General features: G+C 45.2%; 2 protein-coding genes and 2 non-coding genes across 5 annotated transcripts in view; 3 read left to right on the plus strand and 1 right to left on the minus strand.

Annotated features, from left to right (window-relative positions):
- The window catches only part of Hsepi (D-glucuronyl C5-epimerase), an 88,909-nt gene extending 73,850 nt beyond the window's left edge, over positions 1-15,059 (minus strand). The window contains exon 1 of the mRNA XM_075889177.1: positions 14,904-15,059. The gene's annotated coding sequence lies outside the window, so the exon portion shown is untranslated. The remainder of the gene's footprint in view (positions 1-14,903) is intronic.
- Positions 15,060-15,269: 210 nt separating this feature from the next.
- Positions 15,270-15,341, plus strand: TRNAE-UUC (transfer RNA glutamic acid (anticodon UUC)). Its single transcript has one exon. It is a non-coding gene; the product is annotated as a tRNA-Glu (tRNA).
- A 5-nt stretch (positions 15,342-15,346) lies between these two features.
- TRNAQ-CUG (transfer RNA glutamine (anticodon CUG)) lies at positions 15,347-15,418 on the plus strand. The gene has a single exon. It is a non-coding gene; the product is annotated as a tRNA-Gln (tRNA).
- Positions 15,419-16,400: 982 nt separating this feature from the next.
- On the plus strand, positions 16,401-18,840 carry LOC119160068 (UPF0488 protein CG14286). Of its 2 annotated transcripts, none has more exons than XM_075889178.1 (5): positions 16,401-16,602; positions 16,683-16,745; positions 16,809-16,899; positions 16,984-17,118; positions 18,635-18,840. In XM_075889178.1, exons 1-5 carry the CDS (start codon positions 16,573-16,575, stop codon positions 18,793-18,795), a joined length of 480 nt encoding a protein of 159 aa, XP_075745293.1. In that variant the 5' UTR covers positions 16,401-16,572; the 3' UTR covers positions 18,796-18,840. The 2 variants fall into 2 exon arrangements, with proteins under 2 accessions (XP_075745293.1, XP_075745294.1); XM_075889179.1 differs by having other exon boundaries at positions 16,421-16,602; positions 16,686-16,745.
- The last annotated feature ends 3,484 nt before the right edge of the window (positions 18,841-22,324 follow it).

The raw sequence follows: 22,324 nt of genomic DNA on the forward strand, positions 1-22,324 counted from the left end.
TTTTAGTATTTATTATCTTATTGATTGAAGTGTAATGTGCAATTGCGTCTGGGCAGCGGGCTCGTCAAGCTGTCTAGAGACCGCTTTTACTCGTCCCCATTCCGTCTGTCCCCGAGACAAAGCACATAAAGATGTTTGATCGATCGATCGATCTATCAATTGATTGATAACTTCCTGTTCCATCGGACGTTGCACATTCCTCGAGTTATCCTCGAGTTTGTTAGTTGATCCACAGGTTTCTGCCCCGTATGTTAATACTATCAAGATGCGACCATCATTTTGCAGAAGTAAGCGCGTTTTAAGCTCAAGCCCTTACTTACCTCGTGTGACGCTCCACACATCGCGAAACCCAATGTAGCCCACAGAAGAAAAACACACGCACAGCTACCCGCCTTCAAACAGACTCCTCTCCCAGACCCTTCTGTCCCCCAGACCTTCGTCTCGCATAACAAGCGAGAGGTAGACGGAGCGTCTGCCGACACCGACCACCTTGCTTATGTATAAGCACGCGAGACGGGACTTCACCGATTCCCAGGCGCACGCCCACGCCACCGGCGGTCTCTCGGTCCGGTGACGTCATGTCAACGGTGACGTCACGGGGGTGCTTTTCGTCGGAACGAAAAGCACGCTGCTGTTTTCCCACGCTCGCTGTGTACGTAGACGCACAACGTGTGATCTCCAGGGGCAGCCTGTCACACTCCAGCCGCGAAACGGCCGACCGCGTCAAGCTAAACTGTTCACGAAGCGCAAAGTTTTTTTTTTTTTTTTTACACGGCAGAATAGAAGGGGACTTCTCTTGTCCCGTCGAAAATTTTAGCGCAACGTGAACAGTTTTATGTGTCACAAACAAGCCCAAACTTCACACTCTCGTGTATTGCTCCTTCATTCGACGGAACGAAGAGCGCATAGGCTGGCAACACGAGATCATTAAAATTCTTATATATGCTGCCAACATGACATCGTACGACAAAGAGAGAGAGAGGGAGAGAGAGAGAGAAGAAATGTAGGAAAGCTAGGGAGGTTAACCAGACCATGCGTCCAGTTTGCTACCCTACACATGGGGAGGGGGACAGGGAAGTAAAAAAGAAGAAAAAAGAGGAAAAAAAGTGGAGTGCTGGGCCAGCTGGCGCTTAATATTAGAAATGTATGAGCACAAATATGGCAGGAACGTAAATGAAACGAAAGGGTAGTTAAGCATCCGTCCTGTAGTTTCCTTTCAATTCCTTCAGTTTTTTTCCCCGCTCATACTTTTAAAGAATGACAAAGGTGAGGGGGAGGGTGCGCTAGTAATTTTTTTCTTTAACGCGATACGTGCGCTCTTTATTGAGGATGAGCTTAATTTCGATTGAATACACACGCAGCAAACATAAATTACTACAAAATATAAGATTTTTTAGCTTTTTTTAAAGATTGTGCGGTGAATACTTCACTCATTTCTTCATTTCCCTTTCTTTACCTCCAGAGAATGGCAAAATGCAATCCTATCCGCGCCGACGTGTTATCAAAATGCAATCCTATCCGCGCTGACTGTAACACGTCGCTCTTTTAAAACATAAGACTGGAAGTCCAAGCCACGACTAGCCCACATAAACTGCTTCACAGTTCGGTGAAATCCAGGCAGACAAATGAAAAAAAAAAACGTAAAATGACGGCAGCGTATGTTTCGGAAAATCGTTGAACGTGGCATGCAATCCCGCTGAAAGCAACGTTCCGACGCGTGGACTTATCTCTGTCAGCTACTGTCGTAACCGGAGGGGGTGGAGGTGACAACATCCCCGAATGTTTTTTTTGTTGTTGTTTTTTTTTTTTCAATTATGCACGTGCATGTAAAGACACACACATACAAACGCACACACGTACATACATAAAAGTATGGCTGTACCCTACCTCTTCAAAAAAAAAATTCCGGCTGTGTCAGTGTTGTTAAGGTAGGAAATGTGTGTCCTTTGAAAGAAAAAAAACGTAGGCGGTACAGCGCGCGTACTTACATTACGGCGGTCGGTTAAACGATCGCTATGTCAACACGACAGCGTGTCATAATGTAAAGGCCAATCACGGCACGGTGAGGCCTACCGGTTCACTAAATTTACTATATTTAGAGGCTGTAACGGTTCTAACATTACGCACTAGACGAGCTACAACTCGGGTCTATTTGCGCCCTGTCTCTAGCCAAAACAGATGACGTAGATCACGCACCAGCTGCGACTACTATTATTCAATCGACCCGAAATTCGTTCTTTGCTGTAATCATTCTTTGATGTTCCGTTTGTTTTTATCGCATGCGAGGGAGAAAAAAAGAAAGAAAGTGCCCCAGATACAGTGCTGGTAAGGCATTAGTGTATACAAAAATAGAACACGGCTACGTCATATATAAGATCTATAGGCGCGTAAATATTGTTTATACAAAGCTGGATTAACCACTAACCGAATGGTACAAGAATAGAGTCGAACCTAATTTCAAACAGTAGGTACTATTCAAAGACACATTCTAAAACAGTAGAGCCACCTGGGACGCAGTTTTTCATACAAGACCATCACTGTCGTCCACACTGCGTGCATTTCATCGATTTGACGCAGCGTGCCCGAACATTCCCGGTCAAGACTTCGCGTGAATACCTGCTTACCCAGGCACATACACCGACTCGCAGACACATACACTGACTCACTCGTGTTCATTACTCAGGTGCGCTCTCTCACTATTACCCCCTTACTGCCACCTTCCAAAATGGGTGTGCCGGAGGTGGCCACATGCATAGAGTTTCCCACAATACTGACTAGAGGAAACTCTGGCGCTAGTGTCTATGGGAGCTGCAACGTACGGCGCTTGAGCGAGCATGGGAATGACGGGTAGTACACACATTTGTCTAATATTCGTACTTCCGGCCTGCTTCTGGCTCCGTGTGTGTTTGTGAGGCTTGCAGCTGTTTTCTTACGAAACAAGTATTAGCAAATGTACAGCGGTTGCGCTTCACCAATTTATTTTTTTAGACTTGCTTTCTAAATCGGCTTACAAAGTTCAAAAGGGTTCAATCTTTCTTTCAAAACAAAAAAACCAAAACACGACAATAAACGAAGCCGCAAGTATACCATTCGCCGCTCGCAAGTACGAAGACTATAGGCAAATGTGTGTACTACTACCCATCATTACCATGGTCGCTGAACGATCGCAGCGCCAAAGTGCCCTCTAGTTAATTTTGAGAAACTCTATGGCCACATGTGCTCGTACAGTTTCCGGTAGGACATCCACACAGCACCGCCGCCGAGACGAGTCAACACCACCTAGTAAATAGTCTAGGCGGTGTTGGACGAGTGCCACGGTGACGTCACGCGTGGCGTGCCTTAACCGTGCGGGGCGCCACCTATATTGTATCGCAGGTGGCGCTCGCTTTTAGAGCAGAGCTGTTATTTGTGGTCCGAGGTGTCGTCGCGTGTAGGTGGGAAATTATCAGTGTCGCGGTCTGTCACCGCCAGGGTACCGACTACAAGACGATTATCAAGAGAGGCTGAAGCGTGCGGTCCGTTATCGGTGTTTGCGGCACGCGCGTTCTATTGTTGTTAATTTTTAGCGAACCAATGCGGTGAGTTAGAGAGATAGGCTCGGTTCCTGCGGTACATACGCACTGTGGCAGTTTTACAGCAGGGCTGTTACGGTCTAGGAGTGATAACAGGAAAAAGTGAGAAGACGGATAGAGAGATAGATAAAACAAAGGCAGACCGAAAAGGATATATGAAGACAAACAAATAGATGTGGAGAGAATGAGATAAGATGGCACGGACTAGAAAATGTAAAAGAAGAGAGAACAACCATATAGCCATGTACAGTATAGTTTAACGAGGTTTGGGAAATAGACGGATGAGAGGGTAAACGCATATAGACGAGCAAATGCCAGCTAAGTGCCCACCTGCTCTGCTATCACACAGGCCTCCGCGACTTAGCGCGAGCTGGGCTAATTCGTTGCTTCGCAACGCATAATTATCGACCATTTTACGTAAAGCAAGTCAGATCATTCAGTAACTTACAAGGAGATCATTAAATACTACTACTTGGGGCGTAGGGAACTCCCTCTTCCACACGTAAAGTTAAGCAGGGCCCGGGCGGTCGCGCAATACGCTTACTGCCAAACGTGACTTAACCCTCTCCGTATTTTACGAATAGAATTCACTTCGAAAGTGAAATTAAAACAAAAAAAGAATGTCCCTCCATTCATTGTTTCAAATAAAAGAGTTGTGAGTTTCCACCTGTGATCTTTTTCCTTTCTGGTTCCTGCGTGATGCGCCAAAAAAACAGTCGTGAATGTAACTCGCGCGATGGTATCACTGAAATCAGACACATACTGGCGGGCTATGCCGCGACTCTCACGGACTCTAAAGAAAAGTAGCTTCACTGGCAAAAGATGGTCTTAACCTCTTCATATCAACATCAGCTACGAGCCGAGTCCAAAATGGGGCCACTTAAGGCTCGGCCGGGCGGTGTCGTGCAGACGTGGACGCGACCCGCTTTGGTGAGTGAGTGAGCGAGCGAGTGATTGAGTTAGTGAGTGAGTTAATGAATGGGTGCTGCCACATTGTGCTGCGAAGCGCACGTTTTTTTTTATTTTTGCACATAGCGACGTGAATTGACAAGGTCAAGAAACGCTGAACGTACCAATCCAATCTTTTTTACGCGTGTGCGTCTTCCCTGGCGTTGTTTGCTCATTCGTTAAAGATACAAAATGGCAGGGCTACATCCCTCAAGGCGGCACCCAAATCCCCATGCCTAAAATAACCTGTATACTTTCCACATTCAGTTTCCTGACGCCTGAATTCTTGCTTTGTTTTTTCCCTTGTTTTTTTTTTCAGCATGAAAATAACACGAAAGCAAAATTGAGAACGTACGTCACGACAGCTACGTCGTGCGGTTGTGCCACAAGGCCGCTTAAAGTGTGCGCAGAAACACAGAGATGAAATGGTAGGGCAGGAGGTGAACCTGGTTCCAATTACCGGTTAGCGCCTTGCACATGGTAGCTAAATAGGTGTCGGAAAGTATACAGACAGAAGGGCAACACCTGACAAAAGGAAAAAAAAAAAAGTCCCACGCACGCACAGGAGAGGTTTTCCAATCAGAACAGGTGGAACTCCGAACTTTTCGAATAGACAGTCGATTCCGGATACACCGAACCCACATAAAACGAATCACTGTGTGTATCGAACAGCTGCGAAATTTCCTAGGATACATTTACGATATAAAAAATATAATAAACATAGAATTAGCTATATATGGAGCTATTGTTATCGTCTTGCCAATCGATATATATTCAGGTTCAACTGCATATCTCTCTGGCTTGGCATGGAGTCTTGATAGCAGAAGGGTTGCTAATTGCAGAAGAACGCTCGTTTGTCTCCTTCGTTCACATCCCTTTAGTTTTCGCTGCCATATATTTCAGTATGAGCCTTCCTAATTAACGCGAAGTAGCTAGAGCTAGTAGAAGAACCGAAGATTGCAGCTACCGGCATCTGCTGCTGGACGGCCTCATTGCGATAAAAGCTATAGCGTGTTCTTGCAACTCAGGAAAACGTCTTTGCCTTACTGCAGAACAAAATAGAACAGAGGGGAGTTACTGAAGCCACAGCGAAAAAAATACCACGTAAGAAAAAAAGAAACATCTTTGGATCAAGATCTATACTTTGCTGACGTTGCAGATGGAGAAACCGCTCCCCATTCCCCAATTAGGGTGTCAGTTCCACCCGTTCAGTCTTTAAAGGGACACGAAAGAGCAAAAAGATTTCTCACGTATAAGCAAAAAACGATTTCCCGATTCCAAAAACAACCCTCTTACCGCGACACGAAGTAAGGGAGAAAAGACGCGGAAAGAAAATCCGGGCTGAGACACCAATTTGAGATTCCCGCACCAAACAGCGTGGCGTCATAGATTTTGAAGGCGCCTATCACGCCCTATACGTAGCTTCTAATCGGTAAAATTCAAGTGCACTGTCATCTGTGGGTGGCGTGGACGTGGCATGCGAAGGCTCAGAAAATTTCATCGGGCGAAGGTCGCAAAAATACGAAATATACATTTTGGGATTTCCGACGTCAAGCGCAGAGATTTCGGCGCGAGATTTAAAGATGAAACTTCAACCTCGGTTTTTCTCCGCTAATAATGAACTTGTAACAGTGAAACTCGTGTGTCATTAGAGTTCTCAGAGCGCAGTTCATTCATCTAAACCAAGTCATTCTTTTTATTTCGTGTCCCCTTAACGCTCTCTCTATCTATCTGCTTCTAGCTGCTTCATACACCGCACTGTGCTCCAGTGATAGAGACGGTGCGAAAACGGTGTGTACTATATCGCTATACAGGCACGCGATACAGAGAAAGATAACATATCAAGGAAACAGTGCGCAGCGCAAAGCACCACCCCCCGACCGATTGTTTACGGTTCCGCCGGATCGGTTAAGGCCTAAAACTCCGGGTTATTGCTCAGGTCTGCCAAACACGATGAGAATCCAACAGCTGCCAGAGTCTCAGCCAAAAAATTTTTCAAGCCCCTGAGAGCCTCAAATGGGCCTGTCTGTTTCGACGAGGCGAGCTTATATTGGGGGTACTCTTTCGAACTTTTTTTATTCGTTAGTTCACTTGGAAGCCCCGAAAGTTGAGTGAAACGGAATCCCGGAAAGCTGGAGCTTCGAAACGCCGGACCGACCTTGCAAACCTAGCAGACAAAAAAAAAAAAAAAATCTCGCCAAGGCACGCGCGAGGGCTTCAAAAAGCTTACGTCGAAAGCTATAAGCGAAACAGCGTCCTCGAGATATACGGCAAAAGGTGTACGTGAGTAAGCATTGCGAAGATAAAACATCGAACCCTACATATATTCGAAGGAGAATGAAGAGGACACCATATTTGGAGCGGAGCCGCCCAGCCGCTAGGGTTGCAGAAAATAGCATCCGTTTGCTCTGTTTACCAAGAAGCACCTGGGCAGATTATACAACACGAGCGCAATATGCGATAGCGTGCCGAGTTATGCAAGCTTTCACACATGCACCACTTTCAAGCCGCGCAAGATGGCGGACATCGGATGTAAACTTTCAGACTGCAGCAGCAGTTGAGCCACCGAGGGCAGAGATTGTCCAGAATTTCGATTTTTTTTTCTTTTTTTTTTGGCGGGGGGGGGGGGGTGGCGTGTTACTAGAAAGCAGGGCAAGGTGGGGTGGAGCATACATGTTTTTTTTTTCTTTTGGGGGAGGCGGTGTTGATATACTCCATGGTGGTGTATGTGTGTGTGTGAGGGGGGGGGGGGGTATAAGTTCTCGGTCAATGCTCCCACCATTCGAAGGTTTGCACTCGTCTCAACGTCCACTTCAGCAAAACGACGGCCATCTTGCGTAGGACAACTCAACAGAGTTTTCTGAAGAGTCCTATACATCCAGAATTTTGCGTAACTGTTATCCGGCTGCGACAGGCTTTCCACAGTTTACTTCTTTATAGTCCTGTTGTGTTCTTTATCAAAATCGTTAAACGCGGAGCTGAATCACAACCGAATATTGACGCGCGGTTATCGCTGTCAACTGAACTCGTAAAACGTAGCATACCTCCAGCGACCGTCTCTGCGTTTCAAACGCGAGTTTCGCAATATCCCTTCTAAAACTTTCCGCATGTTACACCGCAAATGTATCATTCTTACGAAACATATATAAATTCCATTTATAATTCAATATGATTCCCGTTTGAATCATTCAGAAACAATATGAAAAAAAAAATGCAATGCACGTGTAACATTTCAGTATAGTAGAGCAAGTTTTGCCTGCTTTTGTCAATTTTTCTAGATATTAATTAACGCTAATCAATAGTGGAATAGCGTAAGCGCCCAGCAAATGTGACCTACTCTGCCGTGCAGGTCATGACCATGGTCTCCATTACCTGCATGACCATGGCCGCTCATTTCGCGCTAAGTGACCATAGTTCTTTAGGTGAACCAACTAACAGCTAGTGTTTCTAAGTCATGACCAGCAGCCAAACGAACTCGTTATACATCGCAGGCACCCATAGTATTATCAGCATAATTAAAATATCATTATTTTCGAGGCACAAAACTAAGCCAGCTTTAGCCGTAAAACATTTCGTGACCTTTAAAAGGACACCCCCCTCCCCCCAAAGGCACATACACCTTTTTCTCTGCATCCCCTCTTGGTGTACACGTTCAAATTTATTTGCCCTCACGCTATACAGTTAACGTCGAAAGATTCGATTTTCGGCTCAATTTGGCCACGCGCTGAAGCTTCGGTCGATATCATTAATGTTCCACGGCCTCATACAGTTCGATCGCGTGCCGTTAACCGAAAATATATCAACTAAAGCTCGATGAGCTGCGAGCGCGCCTTGCAGGAAGGAAAACTTAACCCAGTCGGCAAACATCACTCGGATTTCATAACAGAGAAATTTCTTTACGAGTCAAACTCGCGAGTGAGTACATATTTGGGGAGCTAATTCGTTGCGTTTTCATATAAGCATGACGGACGATTCCGATCGGTCGCAATGCGCCCCGAACGAATGTACGCGCGCACGGAATGTACAGCAACGGAGATCTGAAAGCAGAACCAGTTATATGGTTAGCTAAAACGCGTTCTTTTTGTTCTTGCGTTGTGCCATGCGGTGTGCTTAACATGAGATCGATCACGGCGTTACCATAGGCTGACACATCTTCGGTAACCACGTAATCACCGGTCCGAGACAGTGTTCTCGAACTGTCACTCGCGAAACCTACTCGCTCTCGTAATTACCTTTTTGCCGCTTCGTATGTCCACAGAGTGTGTGTCGCTGCTCCCATGCATGTGCAGCGTAAGATATACATACTATATGTACAGTCGATTACAGCCTAAAAATAAACGTAAGCTCCGCCCGCTGCAGTCACCGTCTCACCCAGGCAGAATCTGAATATACGCGTTTCAAAAAGATGGTTAACGATATTGAGTACTTGATACTCTACTGTGGGAGAGCATAATACCGTCCCATGGGACTCACACTTGATGAGGCCCTGTTGACAAAAATCACGGCGTGAGCCGAAAATTCACGCATCGCCCCACCACTGTTTCCGGTTCCAATAAGGGATTAGCCGACAAACGAATACAAGTGGAGGAGTGGTGCCTAAATCCACTGAATCGCTGTCGGCCATTGACGAGACGCCAGGCAGATTACACCAATTTCAGGCGTATCACTTGTATACGTATACAGGCTCGTGTACTGGCAGCGTTCTTCTGCCTAATTTTCAGTCGAAAAACTTTATTTCTTGACGAATTTCATCAAACGTTCCCGACTCCACCGCTCTGCCAAACGTACAAGGAACGACGAACTGTTGTTACCTTATGATATGCGTAGTATTTGCATTACCAGAGAAGATGTGCTTATGGTTAGAACAGAAATCAGCATTCACTGTTCTGTTTTAAAAATGAATGACAGTCGTGCTGCAGTACTGGGAACGGAGCTTGTATTTATTATAAGGTTGTAACCGACTATAGCCTGTTACGCAATAGGAATAAATGTAAGCTCCGCCACACGTATGATAGATAGTTGTACTTCCTTGTTCTTACTCGAAGCGCCAGTAGTTGCTTTTTTTCCGCTAATGTAAATACTGCGCACAATAGGAGTTAAAGGCGTGCCGGCACTTCATAAACAACATGTTCGGCTGAGCACCGATGTCAGAATCCGTGAAAAAAATTTTGCCAATACGTTCAAGTTTCCGACCCATAACCTGCGGCACAAACTTGTGTTATGCATGGGAAAAGTGAACTATGTGAAACACTATAAGCACTATAAGTGCGTAACGTCATGAAAATGAGTGAGTGCTATCGGATGGACATTCGTGTAAACTATGTGTGGGAGGGACAGAGATGGCTTTTATTTAGGTTGGCAGTCCCTCTGGAGCACCGACACGACTCACTCCAAAAGGGACATCCTTCGTATTGGAATGGCTGCGCAACCATGCACAGACGGACCGAGTACCTTCTTTACTCGGTCCATGTGTGATTGATTGCGCGGCCGTTCCAATATGAAGTAAGACCAACTGACTCGAGTTTCAGTCTTGGGACATTTTTTTTTTTTCTTCGTTTCCATTACACGCACTATAAGCGCTCTCCACACACCGGAGCCAGACAACACGTATAAGACATCTTAATACAATTGTAGTGGAGCATACGCGTTGGTGCGTATGCTCACCACTTCCGCTGAAGATTGGTGGGTCCCGCTGGCGAGTAGCGCCGGGGCAGGTAGACGGGGCAGCCGATGGTGCTGGCTGGGCTGGGACGGGCTGGTTGGCGACTGCGTCAGTCATGTTTCGCGGCAGTCTTTCAGGTAACTTGCGAGAGCGGAGCTCCAGGTCTGCTTGGGGATCTCAGCAGCCTCCACCAAATGTGATGACGTTTACTCGAGCAGAGAAGTCGCAACGAGGTCGCGACGGAAAGTGGGCGTACGGCAAGTCTGGCAAAGGCGGCACAAACTCTCGCGCAAGCAGAGCACGGTGCTTTTCGTTGTCTTCCGAAGGCGCATACGCGTTGGTGCGTATGCTCCACTACACAATTTTAAAGTTTTTCTGTCTCCCTGTATCTTCAAGCCAGCCACACGGCGATGAACATTAGCATGACTTCTTAACACAACTAGTCACTGGATGCGCGATGTCTTGCAATCTGCATGCGGTTTAAATGGCAGAAATGGCTGTTGGAGTATATGGACGATTCAGTGATCGTTGTTTACGGGAGCCACATGCCAGTGACAGCAAACGACGGAGCTGGTGCTACTATTTCGCGCATTACGGTCTGTCTGTGACGTCAGAATTGTGTTGGCACATCACTACGAAGCCACCCGCTCGATACCGAAACCAAAATTGCCATTTCAAGGTAGCGACACTAAAGATATATTGAATGCATTTTCAAGCAATAAGGAATCTTTTTAGGATTTTCAACACTCGGACTTTTTTATATAAAGCAACAAGCAAAAATTATTTGAATTTCATGTCAGCACTCCTTTTACTGAGCAGTGGCAAAAAATTTCAAAGGCGAGATATTGAGTGAAATAGATTAATGAGAAATTCCCAAGATCTCATCATCATCAGCCTGACTACGTCCACTGCAGGACAAAGGCCTCTCCCATGTTCCGCCAGTTAACCCGGTCCTGTGCTTGCTGCTGCCAATTTATACCCGCAAACTTCTTAATCTCATCTGCCCACCTAACCTTTTGTCTGCCCCTAACCCGCTTGCCTTCTCTGGGAATCCAGTTAGTTACCCTTAACGACCAGAGGTTATCCTGTCTACGCGCCACATGCCCAGCCCATGTCTATTTCTTCTTCTTTATTTCAGCTATGATATCCTTAACCCCCGTTTGTACCCTAATTCACTCTGCTGTATTCTTGTCTCTTAAGGTTACACCTACCATTTTTCTTTCCATTGCTCGCTGCGTCGTCCTCAATTTAAGCTGAACCATCTTAGTAAGTCTCCAGGTTTCTGCTCCGTAGCTAAGTACCGCAAGATACAGCTGTTATATACCTTCCTCTTGAGGGATAGTGGCAATCTACCAGTCATAATTCAAGAGTGCTTGCCAAATGTGCTCCACCCCATTCTTATTCTTCTAGTTACTTCAATCTCGTGGTTAGGCTCTGCGGTTATTACCTGCCCTAAGTAGACATAGTCTTTTACAACTTGAAGTGCACCATTACCTATCTCGAAGCGCTGCTCCTTGCCGAGGTTGTTGTACATTACTTTCGTTTTCTGCAGATTAATTTTAAGACCCACCTTTCTGCTCTCCTTGTCTAACTCCGTAATCATGAGTTGCAATTCGTCCCCCGAGTTACTCAGCAATGCAATGTCATCGGCGAAGCGCAGGTTACTAAGGTATTCTCCATTGACTCTTATCCCTAACTGTTCCCATTCTAGGCTTCTGAAAACCTCCTGTAAGCACGCGGTAAATAGCATTGGGGAAATTGTGTCCCCCTGCCTTACACCCTTCTTGATTAGTATTCTGTTGCTTTCTTTATGAAGCACTATGGTAGCAGTTGATCCCCTGTAGATTTCTTCCAGAATGTTTATATATACTTCATCTCCAGGTTTCCAGGTTTCTGCTCCCAAGAGCAGAAACATGGAGACTTATTCTGAATCCAATTCTGGAGACTTATTCTGGAGACTTATTTCTGAATCCCAAGATCTACGAAATATCAATGGTAAATACAGCCTAGTTGTAATTAAAATCAATTGCAATGTGTATACCGCGCACCTCGCGACGCCGACATCATGGCGGTGCCATTGTAAACAAACCTACGTCACGAGTTTGTGTTGGTTGGTCAGCGCGGCGCCTGCTCGCGCGCGCGGCGTTTACGTCACAGTTATGCGTGGTCACGAGGCCAGTTGTGTCTACCTGGCCGCCGGAAATGCTCCTGCCTAGCCCAGTGTTCTCTGAATTCGAAACTGCGTCTGGGTGCGTAAACACGTCTCTAAATACCTAATCATTGCGCACTTCCGCAAACTAGGTTTGCAGCCGTATTAAGCAAGTCATAAGCTACATATTGCCAGAAGAAAAAAAAAAACATGGTGCAAAGTTTTTGCGTTAGTGCTGTTCTAAATAAAAATAAATGTCGTGTGAGCCACCTAGCAAACTTTCACAAAGTTACGCACTAGAGAAACATCTTTAAAAATGACATAAGTCAACATCTTCTGCCCCCCCCCCTTTTTTTTTTGTTTACGTCTAAATGCAAACATAATTGTATTTGAACCATGCCACCCAACTGCGCGAAAACTACATGACAGGAGGTTAATTGCGGTACTGGATTGCACAAATGCTACATGTTTATTACGCATGCCTTCCCGTAACTGCCCAAGCACTATTTACGGCACGCTCCCGGACACAGAATTAAGTTATCATTCCTAGAGACTCAATACATCTGTAGCTCGGTCTGTCCATGCACACAAGACAGAGGAAATCAGGGAGGGAACACCCCTGCCTGGCCTGTCTTTCGGGAAGGGGGGACGTAGAGGGAGTGAAGACCAGAGGGAAGGAAAGGTCAGAGCCATGAGAAGAGAACAAAAGGGGGGGGAAGCTGCAAAAAAAAAAAGAAAGAAAAACTGAAAATAAACCAAACCTCCAGTTAGGAATTTAGAGGGAGATAGAAATTGACTCGGGAAGGGCATTACGCAAAGCTGAACACACACACACACACACACACACACACACACACACACACACACACACACACACACACACACACTTTGAAATTGCCGAGTCAAAGCACGCGTCGACCTCAATTGTCACTTTCGAGTTACGAGGAAAATGAACGATCTTGTATTTATAAATTTATAGGAGTGATCTCTCTCACCTCTGTAGATGTAAGACGTTCATCTCATTTTAAAGCCAGAACTCGCAGCACCGTATTACATATGCGAATTTATCGCGCAGACCTTTGAGTCTGTGCATGACATAAATTATTTATGATCGGCGTAATTTGCATACGGCTGGATAGCCCGGGTATGATTCGCGTACGCATAGCTTTTGAATACAGTGTAAAGTTGACACTTCGGCTAAAAGGAACGTTCAAATGAACCACTATATAAATGTGTATGTTTGTTTTAACTTGACCATATGGATTAAACCCGTCTGACGTCACAGGGGTAACACAAGTGGAGGGCTCCGGACAAATCTGGGCCACCAGAACTGCTAAACGTACATCGCAATCAATCAGAACGTCCGGCAGCCGGCAGTAAAACCAGCAACTTTTTATTTTCCCTCTCGTGGGAAAATAAAGACTGTTATTTGTTTTGGTTTCAACGAAATACAAAGCAATCCAACATAAGCTAGCGGCGAAAGTCGGCGAGCTTCCGTAGGGGCAGTTGGGATCCTTTCAATGTGTGCCAGCTGTTTTGTGAAGGACGACACCACCAAACGACAGTTAAGGCTGCGTAGCAGGCAGTGCATAACTTCGCCACCAACATCACGATTTACACAACTTTTAACTTTTCTACAGCAGGTTGACATAATAAAATAAGCAAGTACTACATGCCGACCTATAGGCATGTTGTCCGTCAGCACAATCGGCCAATCCGGAAATCGCTCCAGCAAAGACGTTTTACTTAACTCGACATAAAATGCGGCTTCCTTTCAAGATTGCATCTAATGCACGATACATTCGTACTCACGCGGAATGTCGCCCGGTGAAAAGCACAATTCGCGCTTTTTTTTTAATTCTATCCAAAGTACCTCAATGACGGTAAGGAAACGGGTTAACATATCCGGCTTTCTATTGTCACAAGCCAGCGAAGCGCAAACGAGGGCGCGAGCTCTCGCGACATGCACGTTATGTAAACAAACATGCGTCCTTCCAACACGAACGCCATATGGGCGAGCGCTACGTGATGAACTACAAGGTAAGAACCCCATAATCACTTGCATATTTCTTCTCCATTTCGTAGAGCCGTGGTGAGCGGCATCGCTCACCACGGCTGCATATTTTCGACTTAACACGCTACGCAATCAACGAATGAATGTTCACAATCAACAAGCAACGTCGCTTGAGGTCTTGGCGCACCGATGGTGACAGTTCACAATGTACTAACAAAACCACGTTGGCCCCTTGCAACAATCTTGCCGCGAGTCCAAAATTGGCGACGGCTTGCCTATATACTCTGTAGTTTCAGGAGCGCGCGAAGGTAACAAAGCTGCCGCCGTGATACTAAACAGGTGGTGCTGAACGGCAACAGCAGGGGTACACTGCTAAGAACGATTCTCTCTCGATATAGCATTCTTCGGAACAACACGCAATATACTTCAACATTATTCGGCGCAACCTTGAAGCGGGTAGAATAACAAAACTGGTGCGGCGGCACGGAGCGAAGTTTTTGCAACAGCTGCGTCGGCAAAGCCGGCAGCCATCGCCAGCAGTGGAGAATTTATACTCACTGTTATGGCATGCCGTTCGTCACATGTTCACTCATCAAGTCCTGAGCAGCACACACGCACCACAAAACAACGCGCACGACCACACGACCATCGCGAGAAAAGGGCAATGAAGTTTTGAGCTTTTGCCTAGATTTCGGGCGTCCCGCCATCTGTTAGCAAATGCGCGTACTAAGCGGGCGCCTCCTTTGTTTAGGCCTTTTGCTGGCGTTTATTTCTCAACGAATAAAGCAGCAAGGTTAAAAATAAACGCCTACATTACGGTTTGGAGCTGCAAAAATAGTGTAAAATAACAAAATATAGAAGCGCACAGATATAAAAACGGTTAGGCTAGACTTTCATAACGTAATAACACCAATTCAACAACCTTCCGATGTGGTCTAGTGGCTAGGATACCTGGCTTTCACCCAGGAGGCTCGGGTTCGATTCCCGGCATCGGAGAAACAGGTCCCATGGTGTAATGGTTAGCACTCTGGACTCTGAATCCAGCGATCCGAGTTCAAATTTCGGTGGGACCTACTTTTTGAAAAGTTTCATTGAATTACTTTCTAGCAACTCGAAGGGATTCGTACCTTCAAGTGAAGGAAATACATGTCGGCGTCACACGGCTCACCGTTGACTACGATTACCTCGGTCGCACGGTTCACAATTCTCAAGAGTGATGGGGAGCGTTCTGCTGTTGCCGTAAAAGAGTCAATCACGCGGTGCCAAACGTTCGGTATCAGAAGTGTGGCAGCTTGGGCTGATTGGTATGGCATGACGATAGTTATTTAGCGCGAGAACAAAACGACGACACAGAGACAAAAAGGACACGCGTCCTTGTCTCTGTGTCGTCGTTTTGTTCTCGCGCTATAAATATCGTTCGGTCTCAGGTACCGTCACACTTCTCAGCCGTCGATTGATCCCTCCTGTCGCCTGCGTAAAGGAGTTCGATGCGGATCTGGCCGGGCGCACTCAAATGTGTGACTCGAACGAACAGATCGGTATAATGACTCGCCTCGTGGGTACAACGACTTGAGTTGGACCGTGAAAATCATTCTAGTACACCGTATAGATAGATCATTAGACAGGACAGGAACTAAGGTTTTATCGACTTGTTCATTCAAAACGATACGCTGCGAAAGAGGTCGAGGTTTACAAGCATGTTTGCGAGTGATGGAGCACACCTCATTGAAAAAAAAAAGAGGAAGAAAAACGTAGTGAAGTACGACGCAAAAGCTATATTTCTGGGCTTTGTTTTTCTAGCATAAGATGCGAAAAAAGAACGTACGCATTTGTTTCCTGCCTAACAACGAAACCGAAACAAGCACAAAGTACGCTTCATTGTGTCATTTTAGTTATTAGCTAAACTGTACTAAAACGTAACAAATGCACTCTAGCATAACTTAGAAACAACCGTTGTGGCCCAAATATTTTGCAAATTGTGGCCACAAACCGTCAATATGTTAAAGCCTAGTTTGTGATCTAGTCTAGGTGTAAAGATCAATCTGGCAACACGCAGTATGGCGGCGCCCATCGAGTTGTTTTTAACACAATAGTTTCGTGCGCTTGCAGCGCTTGTAAACACACACGTTTTCCTCTATCGACAAACGCAAACTGTTGTCTGTCACTGCTTTTTGTAGTTGTCGTGCGTTCACCTGAACTTTTTCGTAGGTTTATAGCAACCTCCTTGATGAATCGAAGAAGGAGGTTACCTGTTCAGGTAGTACTTTTGTAAAATCGTAGTGTAAAGTAATTACCCGCGTTGAGATGTGTACGCTCAAAGTTTACCTTGGTTTCCAGCAGAAGCTGCCAGTACCTCAGCCTTCTACTTCACTGAGCTCGGGAGATCATAGCGATGATGAGGTCCGTTCATTAAGTGTAATGTTACAAACCCCATGGGACTGAACACCTTCTTTTTTACCGCAGGACGCCAACGAAAAGTTCGAGCGAGAGCTGAAGTGGTGCATTGAGCAACTCAACATTTCACTCTCCCACGCCGACGCTAAGAAAAAAAACTGTAAGGTGCTACATTTGCCGATCTTTGGAAAAAGAGTTGATGCAAGCGATCTACCCGTCCCCTTCCCTTGTTATTTTTTATCAGACAATGAAGAACTGCGAGCTCTTCAAATGCTCCAAAGCGTCAAAGCGCCCGTCGCGAAGAAAAGGCAGGTGATGAGCGTTACGCTTGGGAACTACAGGGCGAAGATGGAACAAGAGAAGGCGAAGTTCATCACAGGTACTTTCGCGCGTCGTTACTGTTCTACATGAACTGCCCTGAATGTGTCCAATGAAGCGTCATTGGACACGTTGATTCTAAGCTAAACAAATCAAATAGCCCGAGAAAGTTTATATTCGATTTACGCAGCCGAGCTGCTGTGCGTCTAGGCGCACCTACATTGTTAAAGAAAGAAAAACATTATCTTTGTGGACAACGCCGTAAGACACCTTAAAGTGACTCGTATTCATTCAAGCAGGCCTGTTACACCAGAAAAAAAAAGGGGGGGGGGGGAGTCGGGGATTATTCACCATTGTCCGATATAGGTAAATCTACATTGCATTGTTAATCACTCGCTTGTTCTGAGCAAGCAAGGTTTGGTTGTGGGCTAGTTGATTTTACATTTCAAATGTGACTGCAGCGCATGTGAATACTCTGTGAATGTCTCTTGGCCAATGCACCTAGGTGGGTAGATGCTATTTATTCCAGGAGCATCATTATAGTCATAATCTGTTGCCTGCACATGCACTGCAGTCACGCTTTATTTGGTATGCGTAATTCGACTACAGACTTAAGCAGCCCTGTTTCCCACTGTCGAGTAACATTATTACCCATATTTCTATTCTGTTTTACCTTGTCAGCCCTGTGACTCTATCAAGAATTACCCTTCACATGGCAGATCAAGCCGGTTGGAGCTTGGCACGATAACAACACACTGTAAAAGGATGCACTGTTTCATTTGCTCCCAGCTTCGTCTTGAGTCTCCATTTACATGTGCTGCTGTTGCAGTGACATCAACTGATCCACTCGGCATATTTTCATTGCAAGCAAGCATATAAATCGTGTTGCTGTTACTGGCACATCAGCCGATTTGGTTGTTCTACAACTGCAAAGCTGCCAGCTAACCCTCACTGATGTTTGTTACATGATAGAGTTTCCTAAAATTAACTAGAGGGGACTGCCACTGCAATCATTCAGCCATCATGGGAGTGATGGGTAGTATGAAAAATTGTGCAGTCTTAGTTTGTGGGCTTCAGGCGCACTTGTGGCTTCGTTTATTGTAGTGTCTTGGTTTTGTTTTGAGTAAAAGAATAGACCGTTGTGAACTTCGCGAGTCGGTTTGAATTGGCGAGCCTTAAATGTTAAGGTGGTCAAGTGCATCTGCCGAACATTTGCTGATTGTGGTTTTGTGACAAAGCAGCTTCAAGCCACGCGAAGTCAAACGTAGCCGAAATTACGAAGATTAGACAAATATGTGTGCTACCCATCATTCCCGTGCTGGCTGAAGTGCCGTGCATTGCAGCTTCCACAGACACTAGCGGTAAAAGTTTCTTCCAACGTATTTATAAGAAACTCTGTGTTACATAATACATGACAACGAGCGAAGAAATGGACGACGCAAACGAAAGCGGACAAAGGGCTCTCTGCTATCGTCTATGTTGCCTGTTTCTTCACGCTTTACCTCCACTTATCATGAAGTACCAACTAACCCTAACCACCACCCTTCCGTTTTACACCTGCCACTGTGACTTTGCAGACTCTACCAGGAAGACTAGGTTGCAGCCTCAACCTTCTGCCGAGACCAAGTCTGTCTTCCTGAGGAAAGTGGCGACAGGAGATAAGGACAGCCAACCCAATGGGCCAGAGACCGCTAATGAGTTCAAATTCAACTTCGTCATTGACAGCGAGGACACTTGAGGTGCCTGCCTTATCTTAATTATAATAAAGTGCCTCTTGCCTGTACGTGTTACTTGTCATTGGTACCGTGGGTACTTAGCTAGCATAACTCTTCCTTCCTTCGCTCCTAGTATAAATCTTAATAACTGCTGTGGTTTTACGTACCAAACAAGAATGCGATTGTGAGGTACAGCACAATGAAGGGCTTTAGATAACAATAACTTGAGGATCTTTAATGTGGAGTGATATTGCATAGTGCATCTAGCATTTTGCCTCCCTGAATGGGACTCTTAAAGGACCCCCGACAGAGAAAGTTTTGTTAACGAGATTTTTACAGTAATTTGTAGCTTTGCATTCTGTAATGCTCACATGATATCGTAAGTGCTCTAATGAATTGTATAATTAATGCTAGCAGCGTAATTTTGCGTCAATTCAAAACGCCCGCCCAAATACCATAAGAAACTAGTGCCCCACAGCGGAGCAGCACCTGAGACTACGTGCGGTCAAGCTTCGCAGACGCTGAAACACGCTGCTTTCAAATAGGGGAACCAGCGCGCGGTGAAGAACGAAACAGTGTGGGGGCTTCGCGCATGTCCTCCTCGTGAAAAAGACAAGCACTCCTGGCGTAAGCAGCCAAAACCACCTCGAGAGCAGCCCGACGTCGTAGTGAGAGGGGTGACAAACAATGCTCCTCACTGAGTGCCAGTCGGGTATTGTGCGCGCCCTGGAAATCTTCTTGACCTCTGAAACGTCACAAGGGAATCCCCGGTCTATGTAAAAACCACAGAAAATGTTGATTGTACCTGAATACCGAGGAGCAGTACGCTAGCTTTGAAACCAAATTAAATTATCTTCTAGGCAACGCTCGCTACTAATAATGGGTTAGAGGTGGCCCTGCATGCAGGAGTGTCAAACAACACAAGCACCTAGAGTTTTCTAATTTGATGTTAGGGGTCCTTTAAGGCAAATATCAAGTTGTCATTGCGGGTTCTAATAGCAATGCAGAAACCTCATAACGCTACTTTCATGCCGAAGAAATGCTTTAAAGTAACGTTTTAGTGATGAACACGACAAAACATACGCAAAAGGTTAATAATTGTATTGTTGAGGTTTAACATCCCAGAACCACCATAAGATTACGAGAGATGCCGTAGTGGAGGGCTCCAGAAATTTCAACCACTTGGTGTTCTTCAACGTTCACCTAAATCTAGGCACACAGGCCGCAAGCATTTTTCCCTCCATCTAAAATGTCGCTGCCACAACCGGGATCCAATCCTGCGAATCAGCAGCTGATTGCCTTAGCCACCGGACCACTGTAGCGGTTGTATGCAAAAGTCTGTAGAAATGCAGGGTTACTAGATGATGGTGTTGATATCTTTTGATGCTTTGTGCAACCAGTCATAAACACATTTGTATTTGCCTAGCGTTTTTGAGGGATAAAAATCATTGAAAATACAACTCATTTCACAATTTCCTCGATGCAACGCGTTCACACCAGAAGTAGAATGCATGATGTTTCTGCAATGAAACTTTTTTTTTTGCATACCTGGTTCAAATGGGCCCTGCGAGATGGCACCATTTAACCAGGCAAAGATGAAACTTTTAAATCGATTGCACCATTCCCCTAGGTAACACCAAGCGGTTCTTTTTTTCAATGAACCATGCAAATGGAGAAGCAGCGTTTTAATACATGCTGTAATGCACGTAAGGTTCTTTTTTTATTGCAACTGGTTTAATTACTAGTGGTTGATTGTAGCCCGACCCTTTGACGTCATTGAAATCTCTTCAAAATGTCACACTCTTAGCGCGTATGGTGTTGTACATTTACCTTAATTTTTTTAAGAAGATAGTCTTTCTTGGGGACCTTCGACGAAAACATTGTGGTCTGTCTGTACATTTGTCTGTATGTCCGCCCTAACGATGCCTGAAATGGCACCAAATGGCCAACCCCATCCGCCGGGCCCACCAATATTGCTCAAGGTTTAGCGTTCATTGTTGTGCAATTGTCAATTAAAAATGCAAATATTGCACATATCTGAGGTGCCATAACAACATGTCTATGTTTTGTATGTCTGTCTTTGTACTAAAAGAGGCACACACACATAACTATAAGGACTGTTGCGTTTAACGCGCTGCGCTGACAGTGCAACGCAATGCTCAAGAAGGTGTTTCCAACACTTTGCTACAACGGCACGGTGGTGGCACCTGCCCGTCGCTTTGGATTCTACACCTTATCACCTCCGAGTTTGGCGTGCATCTTTCTCCGCGGTCGTGCACGCCTTCGTTTTCAAAGATAACTGCCAGATGGCGCTCCTGTCTAACATGCCTAAATGCGCTTGTTCGCCTCTGTTACACGCTTGAGGCACTCTAACGCAGCGCCTTCAGAATACCATTCACCGAATTTCATGCACAGAACATCAAATACACGTTTTGGTCACTCTCTCCAGATGCAAGACTATAATCTTTCGACGACATTTACAGTGTAACATGTAGATTTGGGCCAATTTTTTTACAAGTGGAGCAGTGCTGTTGACAACAAAGACGTTTTAGACTTTCTTAAACATTGATGACTCTGACGTAAATTATTTGCCTTTATTGTCTCTTTAAGCTGAGAATGCTAATGCCATGATCGAATCGGCAACTTCTGTGCCAGCCAGTTGAGTATTGTAACAAATAAGCCACCGCAATGTCTAGCCTGTAGCTTAGCTTGCAATCTTCGTGTGTCTGATACAACTACTAAACATAAGCATTAGAGCAAATTATACTGTTAAGGCTAGTGTGTTGCATGCCCTAAACATCAAAGGTCAATTATTTCCCAAGGTACTGGGAATCTGCCGAAATTTTTATTCCAAGTGCCCACAATAAACCGCACTGCATGGCCTAATGTGCTGAACTGTTTGCTACAAAAAAAAAAAAAAAAAGCGTCACTTTTCTGAATGCATCTATACCTTTTCACAGACTGCTTCTTGAACACCACCACAATCCTCTTTGGGCTGTGCCAAATAGGCACAACTCCCAAAAATGCACTGCCAAGGCTATAACACCTGCCTGTGTACTCGCACATAGCCCAGCCCGGCAGTGTTTGTCTTTTTTGTCAAAATGTCTATAAAAGCTACTTTTTTCATTCGTGCTTACTTTTTCATCTACTTTGATTCCACCAAGCTGATGTCTGCGAAACTCCTCTCTCAAATCTGATCCACACAATGTGCCCTGGGTGGCATCAGGAAAAAGGCTGATTCCTAGCCACATAAGCCATTTTTAGAGAGGGTTAAATGCAGAAACATCTGTGTAATACATAATTAAGAGCACTTTAACAATTGCTGTATTGTAAAAAATAATCTTTACACTAATATACTTTGGCACACATTTATATTTTCTCGCATTATTGTCACACTAGGTGTGCTGAATTGACTGGTTAATCTGGAACAAGAAAAAATATAACCACATGACACTCTATTGCATAAGTGCAGCCTGTTTTGACATTTGTCAGTTAAAGGAATTGACAGAAATATACGATGAAGCAACTATGAAACGAGGTGTTATGATTCAC

The sequence above is a fragment of the Rhipicephalus microplus genome, chromosome 3 (genome assembly GCF_043290135.1).
Source record: "Rhipicephalus microplus isolate Deutch F79 chromosome 3, USDA_Rmic, whole genome shotgun sequence".
Classification (NCBI taxonomy): domain Eukaryota; kingdom Metazoa; phylum Arthropoda; class Arachnida; order Ixodida; family Ixodidae; genus Rhipicephalus; species Rhipicephalus microplus.